The 19,322-nt window shown below is 38.3% G+C and overlaps 3 protein-coding genes across 4 annotated transcripts in view; 2 read left to right on the top strand and 1 right to left on the bottom strand.

Annotated features, from left to right (window-relative positions):
* LOC137256546 (tRNA N6-adenosine threonylcarbamoyltransferase, mitochondrial-like) overlaps window positions 1-6,620 on the top strand; it is a 12,246-nt gene extending 5,626 nt beyond the window's left edge. The window contains exons 9-11 of the mRNA XM_067794405.1: window positions 419-493; window positions 1,209-1,331; window positions 5,913-6,620. Coding sequence (XP_067650506.1) covers window positions 419-493; window positions 1,209-1,284 — 151 coding nt within the window. The 3' untranslated portion in view covers window positions 1,285-1,331; window positions 5,913-6,620. The remainder of the gene's footprint in view (window positions 1-418; window positions 494-1,208; window positions 1,332-5,912) is intronic.
* LOC137256545 (sodium-dependent glucose transporter 1A-like) lies at window positions 4,043-13,999 on the bottom strand. Of its 2 annotated transcripts, none has more exons than XM_067794403.1 (4): window positions 13,906-13,999; window positions 12,756-13,002; window positions 11,563-11,848; window positions 4,043-6,880 (listed from the first exon to the last, which is right to left on the bottom strand). In XM_067794403.1, exons 2-4 carry the CDS (start codon window positions 12,930-12,932, stop codon window positions 5,826-5,828), a joined length of 1,518 nt encoding a protein of 505 aa, XP_067650504.1. In that variant the 5' UTR covers window positions 12,933-13,002; window positions 13,906-13,999; the 3' UTR covers window positions 4,043-5,825. The 2 variants fall into 2 exon arrangements, with proteins under 2 accessions (XP_067650504.1, XP_067650505.1); XM_067794404.1 differs by lacking the exon at window positions 13,906-13,999 and adding an exon at window positions 13,598-13,684.
* Window positions 13,565-19,322, top strand: LOC137256547 (tRNA N(3)-methylcytidine methyltransferase METTL6-like). The gene is made up of 6 exons (XM_067794407.1): window positions 13,565-13,761; window positions 15,358-15,696; window positions 15,986-16,117; window positions 16,764-16,934; window positions 17,389-17,530; window positions 19,056-19,322. Exons 1-6 carry the CDS (start codon window positions 13,756-13,758, stop codon window positions 19,280-19,282), a joined length of 1,017 nt encoding a protein of 338 aa, XP_067650508.1. The 5' UTR covers window positions 13,565-13,755; the 3' UTR covers window positions 19,283-19,322.

Genomic DNA, 19,322 nt, shown 5'->3' with positions numbered 1-19,322 from the left:
CTAGAGCTCCTCACAGATCATTTACATCAACAGTGGTTGAATGATTACCTTGAACTCCATACAGAGCTTCTGCCTAGAACTGTGTACATACAATAATGTGATGTGTGATGTGGAGTTAAGCACTGTGACACCTCCACAGAAAGTATGTGACTATCAATTTTTCATAACTGCTTTAGATTTCTTCGAAGACATTTGTTTCATTGGTCAAAACAGTAAGGAAATGGCTGAAAACTATCTTATAAATGGGATCAAATCATTTCATATTGGATATATGATTTCTTAGAGTTTATTCCAGGGAGACTGGATGAAAAACCAAAGTAATGAAAACACTTGTTCAGAATGTGTAACCATTGATCAGAGTATGCCTACTTTTTCTGTAGTATGATGCTGTAAAGCCAGTTGTTGTGTGTAATCCTAGGAATGGCATAGAGAAACTACTTAGCGGACAGAACTTCTCAGCAGCCAATCCTGAAGCTGTTGACTTCCAGCCCAAGTAAGGAGACTATTTTGGCAGTGCAAATATCCTAGTGCATGGACATATAGGCACTGTGCTAAAGACTTGTGTCCCTCAGCTGTTTCATGATCTGTTTAACTCAGCCTTGTGTCCTTCCACAGTCATAGAAGTGAATTATTATACACTGTAAGCAATACATTGTAGACGTCTACAGCCTGTCTCCTATAAAATGAATTCATATGTCTTCCACCAAACCCTACAGGCACTATCTAATGGGGTGGTCACTGACTTGGCTTACACGTCATTAGTTCCCAGTTACTGCTCATGCAGTTGATCACTGGGTTTTCTGGTCCAGACTCAATTATTTACAGACCATTGCCATATAGCTGGGATATTGCTGAGTGTGGCTTGAACCTAAATTCACTCACTTACTCTCACAGAGGCGTGCCAAGTTCGGTCAGTACTCAAGCACCCAGTACCTCAAACTTATTACTTGCATATCTCAAAGTTTAAAAGAGAAAGGAAGATCTGGTTGTACATTTGATATCTTCACGTCATCATTTCCCACTTGCCTCAGTTTACTAGTGGTTTGCTCGCATTAGCCGACTCTAGCATTCTGTTTATTATTTGAAAGAATTGCAAAATGCTTGGCCACTTTTCAAGAAAAACAGATAGAAATTATTTTTATACATTTTAGATCGATTGTTTCAATTGTTCATTTGAAATAAATGTCAGTATTAATTCTGCTATGCAGGTGCCCCATTGGTGAGGATATTTCCAGTTCTGTGAGGGATGCTGCCATCAAGTTGCCGCCGCTCAAACTGTTATAGTGAATTGTCTACAACAGACCATTTTACTGTTCTTAAATGGCAGTGATGTAAGAATAATATCTCATTATACTGTTATACTGATGCGACTATTATACACCATTATACTGTTATAACCTGGCTATTCGCAATAGCATTGTATATACAGTGGAAGCTGTCAAAACCAGCATCTGTCAAATGTTTTAAGTTGTCAAATCTGACATAAAATCTCAGTCCCGTCTATAGCTTGTACATTATCATCAGCTCTACAATTTGGCATGTTGTCTAAACTGGATTATTTCTTCAGGCCCGATGAGTGCTGGTTTAGACTGCTTCCACTGTAGTGTTATATTTTAGCAGTCATCTTAGTATAAATGCCCATTGTACTGTCATAACTTGTCACTGACATGTGACTTGCTGAAATATCATGTATCACATACCATCAGCATGTACCATACATCATCACATACCATCATCTTGTACCATGTCATCAGGTACCATCATCATATACCATATGTCATCACATACCATCACTATGTACCACATGTCATCAGATACCATATGTCATCAGGTACCATCATCATATACCATCATCATGTACCATATGTCATCACATACCATCATCATGTACAATGTCATCATACCATCATCACCACATACCATCACCACATGCCATCAGGTACCATCATCATGTACCATATGTCATCATGTACCATCATCACATACCATCATCATGTACCATGTCATCATGTTCCATGTCATCATGTTCCATGTCATCACGTGCCAGGTCATCACATACCATCATCATGTACAATGTCATCATACCATCATCACCACATACCATCACCACATGCCATCAGGTACCATCATCATGTACCATATGTCATCATTTACCATCATCACATACCATCATCATGTACCATGTCATCATGTTCCATGTCATCACATGCCAGGTCATCACGTACCATCATCATGTACCATCATCACATGCCAGGTCATCGTTAATAGTATGAGAGTAACATTATTTGTGATTAGATGAAATGGAGACAAACATTCAAGATTTTATTGATCTAAAAATATTCCAATGCAAAAGACACACAGCAGACACAAAGCAAGATGTACATGCTCAGCATTTGTATCCTCAGTGAATCACTATGGGTGATGGTCAACCATCCCTTCTCATGACAGAAATGATGACCTCTGATGGGACTTGATATAAGGAGACTGACATTTCGTGTTGTACATATTGAGAAAGGTTTCAGTACAAATACACATAGCACTAAACTTGTGGTATTCATCAGACCATCAAGAACCAACAATGCACCTCTTGGTTATGATATACCATTCATTCTTATGGAAAATGTTGGATGAACGTAGATGTAACAATTATTTCAAAACTGACAAACATTGGAGAGGATTAGGTCACATGACAGTGAGAAGGGAGACAACCGCACCTATGTTCTGTGTAGTCAGAGCATCATCTTCATTCCTTTTTGGAGGCCATGTCTGAAAAGAGGCAGTTTAGCGTACAGTAACCAGAACAACATGAAGTCACCTGTGCCCCTCTCGTTCTGAAGGGACTGCTGGTTTATATGCTTGCTGTTGGACTGCCATACTGAATATGGCCTCTTTCTTGCCATGCAGGATTCTTTTTTTTTTTTTTTTTTGTGTGTGTGTGTGTGTGTGTGTGTGTGTGTGTGTGTGTGTGTGTGTGTGTTTGAAGCACTTCTGTTGAATGCGAGGTGAATCGCCATTTGCCAGACGACACAAGGTACACAGATTTACAGTTATGTCCCTTCCATCGAGTTTCAATCGCAAAATATCCGTGCTTGATGTGTGATTCAATGTTATTCGAGATGAAAACGTAGTACAGTGAAGCACCAGAAGAGTTCAGAATTCCCAGTGGTGAACATGTATGTGTATGTATGTCAACCTTTGTATATATATACATACACACACTACTCAGAATAAGTTAAAAAACAATAACTATTAACTATATACCCTGCAGAAAAGTGTTGAAAACACACATGAATTGAAATTAATCGGTGTTTATCCAATTACAAAAAGTAAAGGGAGGTAACTTAGTTTGTTGTTCTGACTTTTGTCCAGGAAGGACCAGTAAGGGAAAATAGGCACTGTAGCTCACCTGTTGTGTTTGTTGGGGATTGGATTTATGTTGACAACAGTCTTTTCTGACAGTGCTTCAACATGTTCAGTACAAAATGGAATTCTTTTGACCTTTCACAATTTACAGATTGATTCAGACCCGCGAAGGTCCTGGGGTAGAATAGGCCTTCCACAACCCAATTCTTGCCATAAAAGGGGGCTATGCTTGTCGTAAGAGGCGACCAATGGGATCGGGTGGTCAGGCTCGCTGACTTGGTTGACACACGTTATCGGTTCTCAATTGCCCAGATCGATGCTCATGTTGTTGATCACTGGATTGTCTGGTCCAGACTCGATTATTTACAGACCGCCACCATATAGCTGGAATATTGCTGAGTGTGGCATAAAACTAAACTCACTCACTCACTACAGATTGATTCAAGGGTTAAGAGCCTATGAAAAACACACCTAATATCAGTTGGTAACTGGTAAACAATCTCATCAGAAGAGTGTTTCACATCTTGACTAGAAAGCAGTATTTACTATCAGTTATGATTAGCATTGCTGTGTACAAACCAAAAACAAAATGACTTAGTATCATTTAAAAATAATACCACACCAAGTGCAGGTGCGATGTAGCCAGTGTATAGACATGGCAGAAACAACCAGAAATGCATACAATAAAACAATGTTTAAGTCAAGGAAAGCCCAAGTTCGATTTCACTAGATCTATACATAAAAATATGTAAAATATGTTAAAGCTGACACTTTTATGGAAAACATTTCACCGAGATTACCAAACACAAAAACGCAAAAACATTTCCTTAATGGTTGGCATTGCAGTAAACCTTCACAAACCCTTGGACCCATTCCTCTTTGGTTCTCACACTCTCAAATTACCTGCCCTTGATTTTCAGGTGCAGTTTGATTGGCTACAATGCTATGTTGACTGCTGACTGCAAATTACAAACCTGCCTCAGTGTTGCGTCCAGAAATACCATGTACCATGGTGGCAAGTCTCACTGAGTATGATCAAGATATTCAACACTGAAAACCCGACTGATTCTTAAACAAAAGCCTTCTAAAACTATTTGATGAGAAGGATGTTTTTATGTTGATTCAAACTGGTGGTTACTTTAATATCAGTTTATATCGGTTGATATATTGTTAATAAAGATCAAGGGCAGATAATGTGGATATGAATTCAAGGTTGACTGAAATGCTAGATCTGGAGACTAAACTAGGCAATAAAGTGGAAAATCAACTGTCTCATAGACATTCAAACACAACACTTGAAAATAGTTCCCATGGAACCTAACCCTTAAAACAATAAAATTTCCTTGGTCAACAAATAAAATACAAATCAACAAAAACAAGACCCATATAGTATCTGGTATTCCCAATAACAGAATTCATGTTAGCAAAGTCATCTAGGAAAAAATGTGCCTCCCTGGACATGTTCTGAACTGTGTTCAGGATGATTGTATGTGGCAAAGCACCTCTTCAGGGAAACAGTATATAACAAAAGACATCTTCAAGTAAACAGAATGTAAGATAACACAAGTATTCAGGCATGGAACAGGCTTGTAGTCGCTGAATATAGGAAGAGTTAACCAGGACTGTGGTAATTCAAAATTTCAATTCAAACTGAACATCTTGGTTAATGTTTCTCATTATTAACTGTATCAACTGTGAAGAAAACAATTCTACAGAAAGGAGTAATGATTAATATCAATGACCAAATATGGAACATTTCCCTTATTACTGCTTATTGCATGTTTGGTTTCTCATCCTGGAAATTACAAGTGAAAGGAAATGGTCCTTGTGATATCTCATGCAGTGTATTACAAATTCTAAATGTTTTAAAGCCGTGATGAAGATGACATTGACCTACATTCAAGTACATTTCTGATACATTTAGTAAACCTGTTTCCTGTTCTAAGCACTCTGCTACAATAGGTTGACCTTGACTTACTTCTAAACCAATGTAAGTGCAGTAGAAGCTCTCTAAACCGGCATTCATTGGGACTGAAGAAATAATCTGGTTTAGACAATGTGCTGAATTGTAGAGCTGATGATAACTGTACAAGCCATGGATGGGACTGATATTTTTTGTCAGTGTTGACAACTTGCTGGAGTGTACAGATGCCGGTTTGGACAACCTCCACTGTATTGTTTGTATGCAAGTTCCTTTAGGTTTAACATATACATATTCAACATTTTCTAGTATATATTACTCATATTTACTATGCAGACTGGTTATAAATCTTTTTTACTACTTGATTACTGAATATGTTCTATTTGCCTCTGTTTCATATAACAACTCCCACCTACCTGAGCTGATGAAATGCTTATTAGGGTAGATACTGATAAGATGAAAAGCAACAATGTCAAAGCATCAGTCTCGTGTCTCACCTCAGATTTAGATATTTCATTAACAGGTTCACTTTTTGATCTGCCTACAGAAATTTTTCTTCAACCTGAGATGATGGGCCATTGGCTTTTACTTCTATGGTTATTTCTGCACTTTGTTTCCTCTTTTTCAGGAATGTGCGAGCGTAGATGAGAAGAATGATGAACATGAGGAGACATGCGATACTTTCCGCCGTGAGGAGATACGCGTACCACATGAGACTATGCTCATTCATCAGATATCCCAGTATTATGGGGTTAGCCATCGTCCCCGAAGATGAAGCTATCAAAATGGCAGATGCAACTCTCCCAGACATGTTTAACAGCTCTTCCTCTGTCCAAGTCAACCCTGTCGGGAAGAATACAGACATTGACAATCCAGTTGTGACTGAGCTGATCCAAATGCCTATTGTGAAATCGTACAGTGCACAAAACAGAAAAGCCACAAGCGATGCTATTAGAGAAAAGCAGCATATGAAAAGCAACTTGACAGGAGTGATAAATTTTACGAAAAAGATGCCAAGGAATCGTCCGCCAGCAAATGATGCCCAATATGCTGATGTTAATTCTGTTCCTTTAGACTTGCTCCAATGTAGATGCTTCACAACAAAGGTCACCAAGTATGCTGCAAAACTGTCCTCAACTGCACAGTACAGCATGTATGTCACACAGATCATTAGGATTGTGAAGACGAACACAGCACGTGATATACTTGGGGGCTCGGGAGTATCCTCCCCTGCTGTTCGCTTCTTTGTCTGAGACTTTTCGCGACAATATGTTATTAAAAATGGAAAAGCAAAGAATGTAGTCAATACAGCAGAAATGATAAATGCGTAAAATACTATTGTTGTTTGTTTCTCCTCAGTCGGGGCCAGTGTTGAATTTGCAGACATATTGTATGCTGAGGTGACTGTGATATTCATCCCACTAAACTCAACACTAGGTGGGGCAGTTGTAGTGTTGGTCTCATCTGGTAGTGGTGACAGGAAGGGCTGGGTCATTAGAGGGGAGATAACTCCACCAAGTGCAAATGCAAAATGAGCTGTTTGCATTGCTGAACGTCCGTTACTCCCCCATGTCCGAACTAGCTCTGCATTCCCACCTGAAACAGGTCAGTTGGCATGAGTGATTGGTGACCAGTGATACAAACCATGCTGAACATGGCATTAAAATTTGGCTTATACACGGTAATATACGGTACATGATACCAAGAAAAACTTTAGCTGGCTTTGGTTCTTGGAACCTGTACACCTAATGGAATAGATGAGAATAGGTATTCCTTTACAATGCCATTTTATATTTACTGGATATCTATACTCAGGAAGATCCCTTTGAATCTTAATTGTCTTAATCTGCTGGTGAAACTTATGAAAGACTCTCCACTCTTATATCTCGTAACTGAATATTTCCCTTAAAGTAATTTTAATATCATGAATATGAGAATCAAAATGACTTGATATTTTTCATTCAATAATATATTCATGTTTACTTTGGAACATGTTCCTCTCATGATCACTACGTGACATGATTTTTGACAAAAATTGTTGGAAAAAATAACAAAGTCATTACACAGTGAATGAGTGAGTGAGTGAGTGTGTGAAATAGATTCAACTTTGCTGTATACGCCACTTATATCATAGTCTGTCGGCTAAATGTGGAAGTGATGCACACCACTTTATGTACCACAGCTACAGATATGCTGCGTATTTGTGTAAAATATGGTATAGAAAAGTTCAAATACAAAAGAAAAATAAGTGCCAGTGTATGACAAAAACACTAAATATTTGTTTATGCTCTGTCAAAATAACAATGCGTATTTACCCAATACATCAAAATTTTGTTGCGTATATCCTAAATAATCACTATAAAAAATTCTTGAATAATTCTAAAGGTGACTGGAAAGTGCAACAGAGATAGAATATAAATCATGGTTTGTTAACCCTTCTTTGATTTACCCATCTATAAACATACCCATCAATCAAATAGCAGCTTTCTGTAAACAAACTGAAAGTGGTGAGCAAGTGTCAGAAGCTTCCACCCACTCAAAACTACATATCTAGTAAATAACACCTAACAAACAGAAGAAAAACAACTCCATCAGAGGACTGCCAGTTGAATTAATAGTAAAGTACTGTCTTTCACAATCTGAATCAATTGCAGGTGATGTTTTATATGAACTTGTAACATAAGCTATTTGTGGCATGGAAGTGAAACAAAAAATAGACTGATAGAGTGAAGATATTGCTGTTATATCGTTAAATAGCCTTCTTGGTATCTTGTGTTACAAAGACAAATAGATGCAGACTCAGGGACAAAATATTTCTCACAGCACACAAGGGTAATGAGCAAGTGACTGAAAGTTAAAGTTCATAGTGACAGTGGCAGTATTTCAGTCATATCGTGTCTTAAAGGGGCATTGATGCGGAGCGAAAAATATTTCTCGCCAACGGTCTAATTACGAAACCAAACTGCAAATTGGTCAGCGCCCGCTCCCTCGACCGTGACGGACAAAGGGACTTAGCAGAATTTCTTCACCTAAACAGTCAGGAGGCCGGATGCCCATCATATGCCATTTAAAAATATCCATGGTATTCCCTGTACTGATTGTAACTAAATATCCCAGCAGTGTAGTTTTTTTTTGATGCTTGGATGGTATAGTGACTGATCCAATTTGATCCTATTTCTGTGCTTTTTACCTCGATATTAAATCATTTTATTTGAAAACATGATGTCTACAGGCAGGTAGCAAGCCATTAGTGTTGGTCCGAAAGATTGCAAAGCTTTATATTCAGATAGTTTTGAGTGTTGGCCCAGCTGTGATAGCAAATATCATATGTAAATTTTGGTAGCTATGGTAGCTACCCTGGTTTATTATCTATGATATCTAATAAAACACACCCAATTGATTTATTTCAATTCGTAAACTAAAAACAATTACTTTGCCTTTGGTAGAGAAATCTGAAATTTTCTTATGTAAAAAAACTGATTACACCTATTTACCCAAGTACACAGCAAATGCCCGTATGTATTTCTTATGTAACGAAGTTCCGTTGGTATCATCTAAACAGTTTCGGCCCATAAGTGTTTTCAGGCTGCATGCAACACAGAGATTACATCTTCCTTGCTATAACTCGCGTTTGATGGTGTAAACCTACACGTGTTATTTGTCATCATTCTCTTGGTGGTCAGTTAATGAATGTATAACAGGTATATTTAGTGGTAACACCAGTGTGATTACCACACCAGTGTGGTTCCCATTTGGCATGTCTCCTGTCCGGAGTAAATACTCAACATTATAAATTAAGGTCTGTAATGACAAATGTATTGTATGTTATGTAATATGTGCATGTAAGTGATGCAAGAGGGTTTATCAGCTGAGTTACAAAAACAAACATTGATCAAAGGATTAACCGATAACACACTGATTGATATTAATTACTTTTATCTTCTACAGCGGATTAGTCAAAAGGAAGTGTGTGTAGATGTACTAATCTATACTGACCACACCCTGTCGTAAAGTGCAAGTGTAAAAACAACATCCTCCCTTCAAAGAATTAACCACCATTGCATTGACTGATTGATTGATTGCTCATAATTGGTTAACTAAATTACTTAGAATGGCGGACATAATACAATTAGTTGCCAGGTGTGCTATCTTGGGTGACCAATGAGAGTTTTATCAGGTTTTCACCAGTGTGAAAGACGTGAAACGATGTGTTACTTTTTCACAAATTAGACTGTTGTAAGAAACATGACACAGAGCAGGATTATTTACCTGCTTGGAATATCATTCTTTTATGTGGATATTGATGGATACATTCCTGAACAAGGTAGTAGCCTGACATTGTTGCTACAAAATTAGTCTGTTTCACATTCATTATCTGCATTTTGTTTTAATTTATTTCTTGTAGCATTCAGCAGAATCTATATGACAGAAAACACACACTAGATCGCGTATGTGTGTGAAATAGGATCCACACTGGCAGTCTATACAATGTTTAAATGTTACAGTCATGTTATAAATTTACTATAAGTATAAGCAGACTGTGTGTTCTTTTATTAATTTTCAAAATCATACAAATATGACAATAAACTAATTAGGGTTACGAGACAAAATATAGAGACATACATTGGCTTCGTTATTTTTCCATCCTAATAGTTTTTTACCATTTCTACCACTGGCACATGATTAACCTTCAAAGTGTTTCATTTGTTTTCATAATACATTTGTAATGAAGTAAAAATAACTTCACCTTAGTTGATCTGTCTATAATTAAACTATCAATTGTGCATACGGACTGCGCAGTAGAGGTCACGAATCAGTCAAGAAATCTGGGATATCATCTGGGTAATCACGGGAGAAAAACAATAACATAAGTTTAAACCAGTCCACGGAAATTGCTCCACATCAGTGCCCCTTTAAAATGATTATAAATTCATGATAAATGTACCAATTTGAAAAATCTGTTGACAAAGGACATTAAAAGCAACTAGTTATCACAGGAATAAGATACAAAACCAGCATATATCTCTATAATTGGAAAATACAATTAAAACTTTCCTGAGGATCGCTAATAACTGAAGGTCGATCAACATCTAGGGACCATGGGGACTTATTGTATTCTGGCTACCTACATGGACCATTGCTGGATTTATACCATCCCTTCAGCCATTTGCGATTGTACTGATATTTAGCAATAATATAACAAATATAGAGCTATACTGACTTTCAAAGTTTTGGGACTACACATGGGTAAAGTTGTATTATCTATAATCTTGCATTGTTGAGTGGATTTTGTCTTACTTTATTACTGAATTTAAAAAATGCTGCATCTGTTATACTTATTTAAAATGAATACCCAGATTTTAAAAAGATAGTGAGTATCTAAAATTATAGATAGCCACTTGAAATTGGAAATACCCACTTAGTTTTAAAAGTATGGGTATCGTACCCACATGCTTGAAAGCTTATCTGGAGCTCTGTGTAAAACTTCAGATGTTTACTACTTCAGTGATTCACCCAAAGACAAGGGGCTTGGTGCCGACAAAGCACTTCAAAATAGGACTGAAACCCGCAAAGATCTTACAAACATATTTGCAGCCATTCACTCCTCACTTCCTACAAAACTCATATGTTCTAATATGACCCTTTCATGGTGTGAGTGTTCAGTATTCATGACGAGTTGCAAACAGATTTAGCTGTGTAATTAAGAGATGTTTCAAAAGAGATCATTTGTAAGGCCTTGGTAATTCCTGTATGCTTAGGACAAACTAGAACCTCTTCCCCAGTGTTGTGCAGAAATGATTCATCTAGACAGAACTAGAATGGTTATCCGTTAGATCGTCACATCAGCACATGTCCTCAGCAGATGAAGGATATTTGTGTCCCCAAATCTGCTTGATTTAGTCAGTTGGATCTAACTCAATGTTCTGACTGGATAGAAAGAATTGAGATAATTTGTGTTGTGACTTTTTGCCCCTATGGAATTTTATGAGAACTAGGAAAGGTGATCGTTTTAGAACAGAGGTTCGTAGGAAGATATGACAAGTTACCTCTGTGGGGAGAAAATGATTTGCAGCTGATTGTTCAAGGAGTGTTCAAGGAGTGCCCAAGGGGTGTAAATCTGTATAGCCAATTGCTGTGCCGAATACAACCACCATAACCGCAAAGTAAACATAAATATTTAAATTGGTCCATCTAAACATAAATAGCCTGCTGGACCTTATTAGTTAATGTGTCTTTCCCAATGACATCCTAAGATGACCTTTTGGATCTCAACTCACTTGTGTCAACACCGCCCATGAACGCCCCTGTGACAAGATGGATGGCCACCATTAAGCCATAGAGAGAACAGAATGGCAGTATTCCGGTACTGACACCCATGCAGAGAGTCAAGACGAACATTGTGAGGACTTTGTTGCACTTGTCATAAACAGCACCACAGACGAGCGACCCGATCAGATAGCCGACGGAACCTGCAGTGAAGAATGCTGATCCCTTTTCTACATCTGTGTCTGTGATTATCTGAAGGTCTAGGAAGGATGGTCCTCTCTGTCCAACACACACGCCCTATAGACAGCAAAACGTACTGAGAATGATTTTTGATAAATTGAATGTTGACGTAACATCCATAATTATAGAGCAAAACAAAGATGTTTACAGAGCTGCAGTGAACTGGGTAATGGGGAACATTTGGGCTATTGTGTTAAAAAATCAGTGGACATTCATCAAACATGTGACACAAACCTATGGCATATTTTCTGTTTGTTTTAACACTGCCTTGGGAAACAATAAAGAACACACAAGTACCGTAGTTGAGGGCAAGTGCTTTTAACAATCAAATTTCACAAAGCTGGAAGTGTTACTAGAAACAGAGCAAGGGGTAGCATCTTAGATATGTTTTAACACTCAAAAACCTCACTTGAGCAATGAGTTAATATTTATGGGTTCATGGTGGTGAAAGTTACTGAAGTTTCAGATACTTGGGGGCCACTGCTGAAAGCAGTGTGAATGGATATCAATACCCTCTACAGTTCAGGGGCAGACCTCTCCCACCAAACATTTTTTCCCCAGAACACCATGGGTGGCCTAAATTAAGATCATCACCACTCCCTCTAGCCATATAAATTATGAATGGTCTCTTAGTGATATAAGTTTGCTAGTGCATCCTTAATTGATACAGAAGAAAACCTATTGTGTATGGTATCATATGAAACGTCACAAGCCACTGAGTGAGTGAGTGAGTGAGTGAGTGAGTGAGTGAGTGAGTGAGAGTGAGTGAGTGGACCAGTAACCAAGCAACTGTATTACTCCTGGGCCCACTTGCACAAAGCGATCTTAGCGCTACAATGATAGTAACTCCCATTCTCCAATATAGGCTTAAGACAGTCGTAGCGCTAAGATTGCTTTGTGCAAGTGGGCCCAGAGTTCTAGATACTCAGTGCAAGTAGTTCTTTTAAACAGACTACATGCTTACCAACATAGAGAAGGCTATAGCCAGGAAGATGGTGTAGATGAACTTCTCCATGTAGCGCCTGTCTCTCCAGCTAGTGCAGATAGTTTCTCTCTGCTCGTCTTCCTCTTTTGCACTTTGCTGGGCAACATCGTTTGCTGTCTCAGTCAGTGCACTCACTGATATCTGTTCTGGGGCCATTTTGTTGAAAAATGACTGACCTTTTTCTGCTGACTACTGATGGACACAATACAGCAGTGTCCTACACTATCTGAAATACCACAATTTACTACATCACCGGGTCTGTATAAGCAAAATGAGTTCCTGGCAAAATTCATCAAGGCTTCCCTGGAAATGATTACATCCTACACATAATTGCATACATGCTGCTAATTTGATGCAATGTGCTGTATCTTTGACAACCCGTAAACAAGCAATTGAAATATTCACTGGTATATTATGAGATATTCAAAACCAATGAAAAATAGGAGACTTTTAAAGTATTAACAAAACATTTGAAGAAGATAATAAACATCTTTTTTAGACTTACTGTTCCTGTAAGACTAGTTTCCTATCAACACTGGGGACCAAGAAATTTTAGCTGGCTGAACTACTGTATAACCAACAGAATAATTATATCAAGTTTCAACGTTGAGCACTTTCCTACCCATTAACTATATCATCTGACAAGGGAGTCGTAAACATGAGACCTACCCGAGTCTACACTCAGTACATATGTGAACATATTATCACTCTATTTGACTAATGAAAAGTTCGTTTATGTAAACCTTATTTCGACTTTTAAAGGTAACCGAGACGATGCCCTAGCTTTCACAAAAAGTCTTGTTCATAAACTCGGAACATACCCTGATGCAGTCTGGTGGGGTACAGTGTCACATAGAGTCACGCGAGTTTCTTACTCCAGGTATCTGGGTTACATCAAGCACACTTTTCGACCCCTGTGACGTTTCGCGACTCGTATGTCTGCGACTGGGGACCGTCTTCTCTCTATCAAACGTTTTCCATGATGGTAAGAGCACTCGCACATTAGTAACTGCGGTGTAGTCATATATAAGATAAGCGCACCGGGTAACCCATCATTTTGTATGAGGAACATAGAAACATATGCCACATCACGAATCGTTTGCAAGGATTTACGAAATACCAACCCTACCTCGATTTAGTAGTCTCGCGCAGATTCAGGAGCGTTCGTCGGTGCAAAGCTGCTAGGTTTTCGTGGGCAGACACTTTCTCGAAAAGTAGGATTACGCGAACATCTAAACCGGAATATTCACCATAATTAGAACAAAAAAACCCGATTTGAACTGAGGTGGCTTAGTTGAGATACTTATGCTAATGACCCTGTATGTATGTGTCAAGTGTAACTGTTGGTCTCGGACATTGAAAGGCTGCGTATTCTTTTCTCATTCAAAAGCTTATTTCTCCTATGCAAACAGATCTGTCACAAGTTGACCTGAGTAACTGATAAGTGATACGAATTTGACCTCATGTATACAGTATAATAATAGACTTTTATGGAATGAAGCATAACCTTGCCAAACATTAACACAGGTAGGCTGTACTGGGCATATGTTTCAGGGTTTTCGGGGATAACCTATTATACAGCGTCTCATAGCCTCTCTTGTATGAGGACTAACGGGATCTGGTGGTCAGGATCGCTGTTTGTCATCAGTTCCCAATTGCTCAGATTGATGCTCATGCCGTTTGTCACTGGGTTGCTTGATCGATTAACTTTCTTCAGAACCATTAGACAAAAAATGTTCCCATTCGTAAAATCTTGTAAACATCGGCTGTTATAGTAAACTGACATAAGCTACTAGCTGTTAGCCATTCCATTTTACAAATGTCCCGTGTATCACATTGCATTCGTCACGGCTCAGTGAAATTAGTCGGATGAACGCTTGATATATTTTGTGCTTAATATTTCATAGAATACACATGTGAGTTACATTTGTCTAAGGGTGTGCTTTGAACAGGGAGATAACATACAAGCTGTGAACTGCACGTCCAAACTTGAAATACTCTTAACGTATCAAAGACCAGAGACCATATAATAGATAATAATCTATTATATGGTCTCTGCAAAGACAAACCTACGAACATCCAGACATAATTTATTTCTTTGCAAGGTTGTAAATACCAAAGGGCTTATTCTGTGCGACCCATCTGGAAGCTGTAGTATTCTGCGACAAAATATCTTGCTGCTTTTTCGGTTCCAAGTTTGTCTCAAAATTAGCAGGATAAAAACTGCATGTCATGGCGCGCAAAAGCAGTTTTGGTCTGGTTCGGTTTATGCAGCTAGCGATGCCCATGCTTTTAGGAATGGGGATCCATCATTATATGTATCGCTTGTTTTTTTTAATACTGCATTACGCTCTTGTGTAGCCGTATCGGAGTAAAATCACTGTCTCATAAACACAATATATAAATAGCAATATAGACGTCTTATCTATGCTTCTGTAATTTCACTATGACAATTTTTCCGTCCATGTAAACAGTGTTTACAATGACTTTAAAGAGTTACCCCCCTTTAATTACTACAGCACGACACGCTGTCTGCTAATAATGCCGTTACCGTTTGTATTGATCGGCGTCTCTTTTCTAGAGTATAACATCAAACAACTTTGAAGAAGTGAAGGCCAGTGACTACCAATCAGATAGACAACAAGACAGAAAGATGGCAGCAGAATTTTTTTCTAAATCCGAAGGTGATTCTGAAAGTGGACTTGAAGAAGTGATTGGTCACCAAGCAAGAACTCTCACAACCGAAGAGGCAGCAAAGCTGGATAAGGATCAGACCCTTGTTTCTGAATTTAAGCAGAGGAAGTTTGAACTTGATGCACAAAAGAATTGGGATTTGTTTTATAAACGGAATACAACCAAATTCTTCAAGGACAGGCACTGGACAAAAAGAGAGTTTTCAGAACTGATCAGTGAGAAACAGGTTGAATTAGTTTTATGAGCAAAATATTACGTTAAAAGCAAATGAGATTTATAACATTGTTTTCAGTTCTTGTAGACTTTTCTTCATGAAATACACTTAAGTTTTGTGTGTTGTGTCAGGTTTCTCATCTTTGTTATTTCCCATGTCTTAATTCACCTGAACAGTAAAAGAGCTTTTGTCCTGTTATCAGGGAGGTGACAGTAACTTTTCTCAACTTGAATTTGAAATATTTTTTGAACTGGAAAACGCCAACCAATGCATCTGCATATATTAGTGATCTATTTTTCAGGACTACACTGTGAAGACTGTACTGGAAGTTGGTTGTGGTGTTGGCAACTTTATATTCCCTCTCCTGGAGGAGGACAAAAACTTATACTTTCATGCATGTGATTTCTCCAAGAGAGCTGTGGAATTTGTCAAGGTATTCTGTGATGAAACTCTAAAATCTCCAAAACCCCCATATCATGAAAAAACTCAACAACTTAACAATTGATTTTGGTCATGATAACTTTAATTGATTGTAATGAGCTACATCATGAATATCACTGGGAGGGAGGCTACCTCACCCACTCACTCTCCAGTGAAACAGAGCAGAGGGCCAGTGCTACAATTTAATTGTTTTAAACAATTTAAAGTTCTAAATAACTGGTATTCATGTGACACAGGGATTCCAGTAACCCTGGTACCCGCATGGGGAAAATTCAGAAATTGATTTATATGAATCAGCTGAACTGCGAAAGCTGACTGGTTTGCAGGATTGTTATCAAAGCCTGCAAGTTTCCTTGTAAGTGTTGCTCACAACCAAGTAGATATCCTTCAACCCACAGGCACCTCCTCATCCCTTTGACACTTTGTATACTTCAACTGAGTGTATTTACTGGATGTTTGGGTAGCCTAGTGTTAAAACGTTTGCTCATCATGTCGGATGCCTGAGTTTGATGCCAATGAAGATAAATATTTGAAGTCAATTGCTGTTTTTTTCTCTGTGATATTGCTTTAAAACACCCAAAAGCCACTACACAATTAAGTCACATGGTATGTTTCTACAGAATATCATTTTCTCACAGTCACATCCCCAATACGATGCTGCTCGCTGCAACGCCTTCCAGTGTGATCTGACTGTCAATGACCTCCGTGACAACGTGCCTCCAGACACGGTAGATGCTGTGTCTATGATCTTTGTGTTGTCAGCCATAAACCCGGACAAGATGCTTGCAGCTCTTCACAATGTGTTCCAGGTGATATAGAGGACTGTAACCATAGTGTCAACAAGTAAACTCTACGTATCCTGACCTTTATCTGTTGAGGAATCTGGCACGGTTCTGTCGCAATTACCATTTTACGTATAAACTGCCTCTCCATAACTGAAAGTCACACAATAGTACTCCAAGAATTAAGTGTACATCGAAATGAAATGTGACAGTGAGTACCACTTTGCTGCCACTTGTCACGCTGTGAGCATAATATTTATAAATTATATTGATGTTATTCCAGTCAGCATTCTATGAAATAGCTCTAGTGCCATGTTATTTTGTTTTAGACAGAGCTCATTTTATACAAAATTAGTGGTTATGTATCAATATTTTCGGACACCACACAAACTAAAAAATTGAAGATGTATGTATCAAACATAACGTGCGAACTTTCACTTAGCGTTATGATGAAAAATGCATTTTATCATCATTGCAACAGGTGATCCGGCCTGGGGGATGTATCTTGTTCCGAGACTATGGATTGTACGACTATGCAATGCTGAGATTTGCCCCAGGACATAAACTGTCAGACCACTTCTATGTGAGGCAGGATGGCACGCGGGCATATTACTTTTCTTTAGGTGAGATTTTTGGTTGAATAGACATCGTTCAAAGGGTCACCACTGTATCACTCTCTTTTCTTTAAAGATTATAAACATTCATGGCAATTAGGACCAAAAACGTTAAACGTTTCTCCCCCTGTCTGGACTATATCAACAGAATGTTGAAATGTCTGAAACCTCACATGACTGAAACATTTGGATGCATGTCCCAGTCTAAGTAAACTTAGTCTCGGTGTATTTCGTTACATTTACCACCGAGTCTAACAAAACCTAGTAGAAGGTCGCGTCAGGTGAGACGGTTAAATAGATTTAACCAATCAGGCAACGGCTACTCTTTAGGAATTGGAGGGACTTTCAAAATATTCAAGTCACGGACACCGATCTCTAAACAAACAAAAATCCGCATATAACACAGTTATTTGACCTGCAATATATATGCTTTGGGGTTTCTGTTGATGTGGTTACCGTTATCTAATATTTCCGCAAGATGACATCCTTGAATATTGCCAAAAACACTACTTTCAGCAACTGTTTACTCACCGTTGTCATGGTTGTAGGTACACTGTGTGCATCACCAGGAAGCGAGTGTACACTAAATAGCATTCGGAATTGTTAGGGTACTAACCTTTTTGAGATAAAAAGTTCAAAAGGTATGTGTGAATGTGCACTTTCGCGATTTGGTAAGCTGTGTTCTGATTGGTCAGTCTCAAAGGTTACCTGACGCAACCTGCCATAAGGTTTTGTTAAACTCAGGAGTGGAGTGTAACAAAAAGTACTCATCTGCTTAGAGTCAGTGACATTGTCTTCATGGATGAGCTGGTTGTGACTTTGGAACTCACATGTTGAAGCTATGAGGAGGAGAAGGAACATGCCAGGAAACATATGATTGGTATATGTCAGTGAAGCGTACCTGTCAGTCAACATGTTAACCCAGAGATTTGTGCATACAGAACTGAATTGTAAAATATGTAAATATCCACAGATTTAATGGTTACAGTCTTTTATGGTCAAACCATATGTCATTTGAACCAATGTAGAGTCATAGCCAGTATTTCAGAGATTTTGTGAGATTTGAGAATCAATTACTGAAGGCCATAAGGACTATCTGCAAATATCTGAAACTGCCGGCCCAATACAATAACTGCAGTGATTATTTCGAACACTGCTTGTTATTTTGAAGTTGACACAATGGGCTCCTGACTTAATAGGAAACAATGGTGTAGCAAACAAAAAATGTCCATTCATTTTTATGATTTGGGGAATGATAATATAAAACCTACTGAAGACATATACCGTCCCTAGAGAAATCGGGGCAGATTGTAGATAATACAAGCCAGCAATAAATATTATAAGCTACATTAACAAGATGGCATGCCCAACCATGCTACCTGCTCCACAGACTGAGGACTAGTTGTAACCCTGAATGTCGAAGGCAGGTATTTTGAATGTTTGATTGCTGCTACCAGTACATGTTTTGGTGCATACTTGAATGAAAAACATGGAATATCTGCCCATATTTTAACCTTTTTCATCATATTTCCAGAAAAGCTTGAGAGTTTGATGACTTCTGCTGGTTTTACTGTCAGCAGGAATGAGTATGTCAAGCGAGAGACAGTCAACAAGAAAGAGGGAATATGTGTTCCACGGATATTTGTTCAGGGAAAATTTGTGAAACCGATAGCTACATCTGTGGATACTGACAAACAATCTTCGATCACCTCTTCAAAATCTGATGGGTCATCAAACAAATTCAGCGAACAAGTTACCTAATGTTTATTTTGGATCATACAATAAATGTTTGTTTTTGCTA

This window comes from Haliotis asinina, chromosome 11 (genome assembly GCF_037392515.1).
Source record: "Haliotis asinina isolate JCU_RB_2024 chromosome 11, JCU_Hal_asi_v2, whole genome shotgun sequence".
NCBI lineage: Eukaryota > Metazoa > Mollusca > Gastropoda > Lepetellida > Haliotidae > Haliotis > Haliotis asinina.
Note: the sequence above shows the minus strand (reverse complement) of the source record. Positions and strands in the feature narration are given on the sequence as shown.